This window comes from Epinephelus moara, chromosome 18 (genome assembly GCF_006386435.1).
Source record: "Epinephelus moara isolate mb chromosome 18, YSFRI_EMoa_1.0, whole genome shotgun sequence".
Classification (NCBI taxonomy): domain Eukaryota; kingdom Metazoa; phylum Chordata; class Actinopteri; order Perciformes; family Serranidae; genus Epinephelus; species Epinephelus moara.
The window spans coordinates 29,483,796-29,491,826 of record NC_065523.1 but is presented as its reverse complement, the minus strand read 5'-3'; the positions used below and the strand labels follow the sequence as shown (position 1 = coordinate 29,491,826).

Below are 8,031 nucleotides of genomic sequence, written 5' to 3'. Positions count from 1 at the left end.
ATGAAGCTAAAGCCAGCACCTAGTTAGCTTAGCTTAGCTCAAAGACTTGGAACTAGGGTCAGAAAGGCTTGGTCAACTCACCCATCCTCTTAATCAGTACCACACATAAAGCTAACTGGCAACCCCTTAAAAACTGGCACCCACCGCAGGGTCTGGGAGCAGTTTTTTTCAAGGGATCGAGTCTGCATAGGGCCAGCTTCCTTTCTGTCTGGGGGCGACCCAAAGTCTGTAACCCAGTAACATCAGTAACCACCGACTCTCACTGCTGACACATTGTGGAGTTTTCTGATGGTGCCCCGATACTGCTTCACTCCCAGCGGACAGGGGGACACTCAACGTGAAATAAATGCAACTGGATGGAAAATCACATTTTTTTGCATCCGATCCGATACGGAGTCCTTTATTTTGATACAGAGTCAGATACCAAGTCTGATCTGCAGCACAAAATGTAAACAAATTCAATGTCTTCTTCTTGTCTTCAACAAACAAAATAGGCCTATATCTTTTATACATTGGAAAGTGGAGGCAACAATGAACAACATAGATGAAAAACCTGGCCATTTTTGTTGTTTTGATTCCTCCGATCTTTTATTACCGATTCCGATTTTGTAAAAATAACAAGATTGGCGCTGATACCTGATCTGATCCTCGGATCGGGACATCCCTACCATTAACAAAATGGTTTCAAGTTTCAATTATAGTAATAAAAGTTTGCTCAACCAAAAATAACCCTACTGTTTTTATTCCTTGAGGGTCATCCTGACTGATAATGATATAAATTCTGTAATACTGTGATACCGTGACACTGCAATATTTTCCAAGACAGTTACCTGTGAAAAGCTCATACTGTTGCAACACTACTTGGAACAGGAGGAAACTGCTAGCATGGTTCTCTTCAAAGGTGACACTTAGCAGCATTGTTAAAGCTCAACAATTAACAAATTATATCTTGTTTGTAGAAATTCTACAAAAGCAGTTCCCAGCTGGTGGGTCATGGTCCAAAAATGGGTCGCGGCCCATTCTGAATAGACCGCAAGTGACTCACGACGTGTCAAGTTTGTAAAAAAGAAAACACACTCTATTTTTAAGTACAGTAAGTTTCCAGCACAGAGCTTTTATCCTGAAGCGCCATTTTCTGCTGCAGAGTGAGTGATTAACTGACAGCTACTTGACAGAGACAACAAACTAGCTCAACGACATGGCCAGACACACTATGACGCTGAATATATTGAACTGCGTGGACCTCGAACTAATGACTAAGAAGAAAGAAAGAAAGTTGGGATGAACCACTCCTCTACAAAAACAAAATCGTGAAAACAACACGCTTCCAGGCTTCGTGCTAAGCTAACTAGCGGCTAGCAATAGCTTCATGTTTACTGCACAGAACGGCATCAATTGTCTCATGCAACTCTGAGCAAGAAGGTGATAATCAGATTTCCCAAAATATCAAAGTATTTCTGTAAGGCTTGATAATGATATTATTTTTACAAATTCATAAACTGTGCATTTCTGTATAGACTTCAGTAGCATGTAGCGTTGAGTCTGACACTGACATATTGGGCCTGAATGATTACAGGTTATAGATTCTGTTCTCTCACTGTGAAGGTGCTGCAAGAAAAAAACAGTCTCCGCTCTGTTACTCCTGTTACTCTGTAACTAATCTGCAGTGTGTATCTGCTCTCCACAGGGTCCTCTGAGGTCACGTTATCTTGCCTCTTAACTGCCTCTCCTGCTCTGGCAGCTTGCTTTAACAACTCTAAGCTCCCAGGCCTGGATGTCTCCTGTCTTTGTCCCCATTTCACTGATTCATTATTTTTACTTTCTTTAGTTTGAGCCTTGAATCTCACGTTTCTATTAATGGCTTTGCTCCTGCTTGCGTAACCATGACTGCTATGATTAATAAGAAGAACGTTATTGTGCAACTAAAATACCTGCACATGTCCTCACCTGCTCTCTTGGCTCAGCCACTGCTGATGTTTACATATTACCTCAGGAGCTTATAGTTGTGTCTCTTTCTTCCTGCTGGATTTAACTGTACACCGGACAGGAGCAGAGCTGGGGATGTTTTGCCACTCATGACTTCATGAAGTCGTCTAAATTTAGGTGGTAATATAAGTTTCAGTTGCTCACCGTCCACCTGAGCAAAACCTGGGTGTAATCTGACACTTGCACCATTGAGCAGGAAAATTATCAACAAAATCTGAGATTGAAATACAAAAGCACATTCAACAGGCTGTAAAACCTTTGCTCCCGTCTACTCTACCGAACTACCTCAACCATGGGTTTTTCAAGCCTGGCGACACACTTGGCTGTAATTGGCCTGAAGGGCTGCATACCTAAACACCTCTGAAGCAAATATGTTTGCAGCCAAGCGCAGTGAGGAGTTTACAGAAGTCTAAACCAGTATAACCAAACAACCTCTCAGACCCACTGTCACACCACAGATGAGCAAACACATCCGGTCGTAACAGCAGGCATTCACCCTGTCACAGGAGAGGAAACGCAGCTTTTAGGAACATCATGTACAGTACAGATCTTAATAGAGATAATGACGGACGGGCAAAAAAAGAAAACTTTACATGACATCGTCTCACAAAGCTTCCCTGGGGGAAATGTTTATTACATTTTACACATTTCAAATGGCACAAAGCAGATTTAGAAAAATAAAAATCCTTACTATACAATATCTACTACACTTTGCAGGAAGCTGTGTTTCAGATCAGTGCCCACTTACCGTTAGCTATATTAAAAACATCAGAACATCACATCATATTTTGGTTTAAGTGTCCCTAATCTATTCCTTTTAATTTCATTTTTATTGCCCCTCTGGTAGCTGCTGGGCCATTCACATGAATTATATCTGCTTAAAGGATTTTTTCAATTTTTTTTGTGATAACTAGTAGGCAAATTTCCTCTCCTTCAGTGTCAATATATTTGCAGTAAATTCAGAATACTGATTCAGGTTTGCTTTACAATATTTACAATTTGCAAGCGCTGTGTTCATGCAGTGAATAAACTGTCCTTCTTGCATGGGAAGACTGCCCCCTTGTGGCCATCAGCATGAAGTAAAGGTTTTCAGTGGTTACAATGAGCATGAAACTACCAGTAATACATGAGTGATATTTGAAAACAAAAATACTGTATCAAGCAAAGATCTGTGCTATGGGAGTGAAAATACGCTTTCAGATTTTTACGCAAACCAAACAATACATGAGCCGACTTCTTCCCACCAGTTAAAGATTTACTTATCAGTGAAATATTAAGGTTTTTTGGAGCATGAAAAAAGCTACAAGCTCTTGTCTTCCAGAGCTACAGGCAGGTTTACTTAACAATCATCTTCATGTCTGTTTTATCTCTGTCATATTTCAACTTTTCTATCAGCACCTGAATTCCACCTGTGTCTTATGCCATAAATTTCACCATCATGATTCCCACAATCATGCAGATCCACTGCAGTTTGACCATATTTTCCGATGAATTGACGACCAGTTTTTGAACCATATGTAGCTGTTGATTGGAGAGATATTTCCCTGTTGAAGGTATCCACAGTGAGCACTCATACGGCTGGCTCAGGTTTCCTTTCTGCACAACTATTTTACTGCTGACATAATTGTACTGTTGATTATCCACCGCTTCTTGTGTGACGGCAAGGTCTGTTAAGTTAACGTCTCCCTGGAACCAGTGGACGGTGCTATCGGGGTAAACTTCTGTGAACCAGCACTCAGCATAACTCTCATTGATGGAGGAGCCAACGCTTCCAAGGCAGTCTGTAAAGATTAAGGACATTTAGAAAGATAACAGAAGACAGGGAGGAAAAATGTAAATAAAGAAAAAGTCATAACTCACCTTGTACTGTGACTACAGTGTTCTTAGACCCTGATCCGGAAGTGGAGCGCAGTTTGCAGAGGTATGTTCCCTGGTCGTCTGGCATCACATTTAGGAGAGTCAGAGTGAGGCTGTGGTCACCACGCTCACACAGAACCTTGCGGTCAGGTTGGCCGTGTCCATTTTGACACACACTTTTGTCTCTAGCCAGCCATTCAAATGATCTAATATCCAACTGGTGTGACGAGACGGCATCACATTTCAGTGTCACATTGTTTCCACACTGGGCAGCGATCTGGGAAATGGTCTGTAGCTCCACACTTTCACTGACTGCATCATCAGAGAGAGGAAAATCAGTTATCTCTTTTAGTCACATTGTGTTATCATTTTTTTTATTTTATTTATGTCAATACTTAGCATTTTTTTTTGTATTCCTCCTACAGGTGATTTAGATTTGGGGCTGCTGGTAAACTGTGGTCGGTTATAGTTTTAGAGTTATCTTAAAGGACTAGTGAGACATTTTGGGAAATAGACTTCATCGTTTTATGACCAAAGGCTAGATTAGAAGATAGGTACCACTCTCATGTCTGACCACAATTAATATGTAGCTATAGCCAGCAGCCAGTTAGCTTAGCTTAGCACAAAGACTGGAAACAGCTAGCCTGGTTCTGTCCAAATGTTACAAAATCCACCCACCAGCACCTCTAAAACTCAACAGCGTTGAAAATCAAGATTAGAAAATATTTTGAAGATGTGGTTTGTGTTTGATTTAATCAAATCCTTGGAGTTTGATTGGAACACTAAAAAGTGGGCGGGCCTGGAGTTATGCATGCTAAGGAGCTACAGAAGACTTTAAATTATTGTTTTGTTATTTTTTGTGTAGTTGATTAGTCAAACTACAAACAATTGCGGGCTATGATAGGAAAGATTATTTTTATAGTTCTGTGCTGGTGATAGCCGTAGTCTAAGGTATTATGTTTTTTGGTTGTTCGTCCATCCGTTTGTCCCATTCTTGTGAACGCGAATTTCTTCAAATATGGCACAAATTTCCACTTGGACTCAATGATAAACTGATCAGATTTTGGTGGTCAGAGGGCAGAGGTCAAGGTCACCGTGACCTTGCATCCTTCTCAATCTCATGAACACAATATGTCAAGAACAGCTTGAGGTAATTACTTCAAATTTGGCACAAACGTTCACTTGGACTCAAACGATGCACTGATTACATTTTGGTGGTCAAAGGTCAAGTCTACATGATGTCATCTGTCTCATTTCTGTGAATGCCATATCTCAAGAACACCTAGAGGTCATTTCTTCAAATTTGGCACAAATATTCACTTGGACTCAACAATGAAATGACTAGAATTTTGTGGTTGAAGGTCAAAGCTCAAGGTCAGTGTGACCTCACAAAATATGTTTTGCCATAACTCAAGAATTCATACGCTACTTATGACAAAAGTTCACACAAATGTCTAATAGGATAAAATAATGAAATAATGACATTCTATATCCAAGAGGTCAAAGGTCAGCTTCACTGTGTCATCATAATGTTCTGCATAAAACACTTTTCTGGCCATTATTCAATGTCAATTCTCAAGAACAGAAGGGGAGATGTCAGTCAGATCTTTAACTGGTGACACTAATTCTGGGTGCCCACCTTGAAACTGTGCTGTCGGGGGGAAAATTGGTGTGAAGCATTCACACCAAGAGAAACCTGCCTGGTGCGCGGAGGCATACAACCACGGGGCGGCAGTTCTAGTTTTGCATTATATTTTATGATTTCATATCACATGCACATTGTCAATTTAATCATTTTTTCACAACGTAGTTTGAACTACGTTTTAGTTCACCAAATTACTCTGAACAAAAATATATATGCAACACTTTTGCACCTATTTGTCACAGGTTTAAGTTAAAGATCAATAGATACATATCTCTCAAATTTTGGTATCAAAGTTGTTAAAATCCATGTTAGCACCTCTCCTTTCCACCTGACAGGTGTGGCAATGTGCAGTTACAGTCTGTTAAGTGCATAAAAAAGTCTTTAATTAGATCAAATATCAGGCAGAACCATAAGCTGTTTCCAATCTAGGCTCAACTAAGTTAAAGTTACACAGTTGTAGTAACATGTTTACCACACAGATGTGAATGTGTTATTGATTTTCTCATCCAATTTAGTAAGAGAGCCAGTTACCATGTTTCCTAAAATGTCAAATTATTCCTTTAAGTCCCAAAATGGGGTTAAGGATATGAGGTTTAGCAAAAACACAGAAGAAACTGACTGAAAAATCAGTTTGACTGTTCCAACTGGAAGTCTCCTGTTTGCATTTTTCTCTTCAAGACCTACAACTTATCTTTTAACTTTTAAATCAGAAAAAAAAAATCTGAAAAAACATCTTTTCATGCACAAAACAAAGCCTCACCAATAATGCAGACTGCTGACATGAACCAGATGATGGAGACCCAGCCAAAAACATGCTGTGTCCTCACACCAGAGGAGAAACTCATCACTTTGATCTGTGTTAAAAGCAACATGTATCACATTAGATCAAACCGGAGAGCTACTGTATTGTACAAGAGAAAAAGTTTGTCTGTACTCACCACCAAACACAAACACGCAGCTAATTGTCTTATATCCAGTGTGGATCTCTGTGGTGCTAAAGCTCAGGAGAATGGGTTATATGTAAGAATGTTCACTGAGTCAGGTTCAGCGTTTGAGGGGAATCTTCAAGTCATGTGGTGTCAGGTTTTCACTTGAACAGGAGCAGACATGCCCTGGAATGAATGAATGCTGGGAACGGTTTCGTTTCCTGTCGTCAGACGCCTGGTTAAAAGAAATCTAAAGACTCACAGTCCAAAACCATGGAGATTTTATTTTGTAAATCGTCTCTACTTTCCTGGTTTATGAATATTTTAATATTTTCTTAGTTTACACTTAATTCTGGCAGAACACCCGAAAAGGTCATGAAATATTTATTTTAGCAAATACATATGAATTACGAACAAACATATACCAATTGAATATATTTAATAGTTTATTAGTAACTTGGATTTAACCATTTTTTTCCCTGTGTACTGACCCCAAAGAGCAATCTTCACACATATTTATTCATCATGAAATCAATTCTGTCTTCCTTCATATTTAAAGCCCAGAGGCTATGCGAATATATTTCAAAGGTTTTCTAGGTCAGTGCTGCCGCTTCCATCAGATCTGACCCTTGCCCCTGACAATGTGCAGTGTTGGTGCCATCTGACAGTAGGAGTTCAATTTGGCAGTTTCCACTGGTGGAAATAAGAGCATTGTGTTCTCTTCAGAAAGGGGGATTTCAGTGTTAATGCACCTTAAAGATATGGTAGGCACCTAATTCTAGAAGGATTGTTGTTATGTTTGTTGAGAGTCTCTTTAAATCCCGATAGCAATAAATGAAATGCTCTGAAAAAAGAACATTTCTTCTGTGAGAATCCTGCATAGAAAGTAGCATTGGCATTGGCATCAACTGCCTACACTGCAAAGCAACTTAAAAAAGGAAGACGTGCTTATCAGAAAGAGTCTGACAATAAATGGAATAAAAAAGGTGTTAATGCTGGTGAAGTGTTTCAGAGATGGAGACAAAATGCTTACAGAAGCTTAAGTCTCACGGCTGCAGCTTCATGTTCACGTTTATGTAGCTAACGTTAGCTAGAGCCTCAAATCAAGGTGTGTCCTCTGCCTCACTCCCCGCCGCTACAGACCATCTCACTCGGAGGAGAGCTGGCAGCTGCTCTAGAGACAGAACCCAAGTTAGTAGCTTTGGCAATGCGAATCCAGCCAGCACAAACCCCAGCTCCAACTCCTCGCTGGATCAGCTAAGTTAGACCCAGCACTGTGACACCTGTTGCTGGGGCGTTTGCACTGGCCAAATTTTAGCCGCTAAAGCCACCAATGGAAGGTCTGTCTCCACTGCCCGCTTTCCTCCCGGGGAAGCCCTTCACAGTGGAGGGGAGCAAGGTGAAGGGATGGTGGGGTGGCTAACATTATGTAGCTGAGTGATTTCCAACTGGTGGGTCCTGGTCCAAAAGTGGGTCGCAGGTCAATTCTGAATAGGCTGCAAGTGATTTGCGAACGTGTCAAGTTGACAAAAAAACACACATAATGTTGAAGTACAGTGAATTGCCAACACAAACTTTTATTTTGAAGTGCTGTCTCGACATGAATATATGAAACTG

At 40.4% G+C, this 8,031-nt stretch overlaps 1 protein-coding gene across 1 annotated transcript; it reads right to left on the bottom strand.

The window, feature by feature from the left end:
- Positions 1 to 2,587: 2,587 nt before the first annotated feature.
- Positions 2,588 to 6,544, bottom strand: LOC126405615 (uncharacterized). The gene is made up of 4 exons (XM_050069419.1): positions 6,427 to 6,544; positions 6,249 to 6,342; positions 3,847 to 4,155; positions 2,588 to 3,767 (listed from the first exon to the last, which is right to left on the bottom strand). The coding sequence occupies exons 2-4, from the start codon at positions 6,331 to 6,333 to the stop codon at positions 3,403 to 3,405; spliced, it is 759 nt and encodes a 252-aa protein (XP_049925376.1). The 5' UTR covers positions 6,334 to 6,342; positions 6,427 to 6,544; the 3' UTR covers positions 2,588 to 3,402.
- Between the last annotated feature and the right edge of the window lie 1,487 nt (positions 6,545 to 8,031).

What these genes read in the sequence shown, in the direction of transcription:
- LOC126405615 (XM_050069419.1), bottom strand. Translation starts at nt 6,333, where the DNA reads ATGAGTTTCTCCTCTGGTGTGAGGACACAGCATGTTTTTGGCTGGGTC. An exon ending in GTCAGCAGTCTGCATTATTG is followed by an intron (nt 4,156 to 6,248) that starts GTGAGGCTTTGT and finishes CTGATGATGCAG; the next exon opens with TCAGTGAAAGTGTGGAGCTA. An exon ending in CACTGTAGTCACAGTACAAG is followed by an intron (nt 3,768 to 3,846) that starts GTGAGTTATGAC and finishes TAATCTTTACAG; the next exon opens with ACTGCCTTGGAAGCGTTGGC.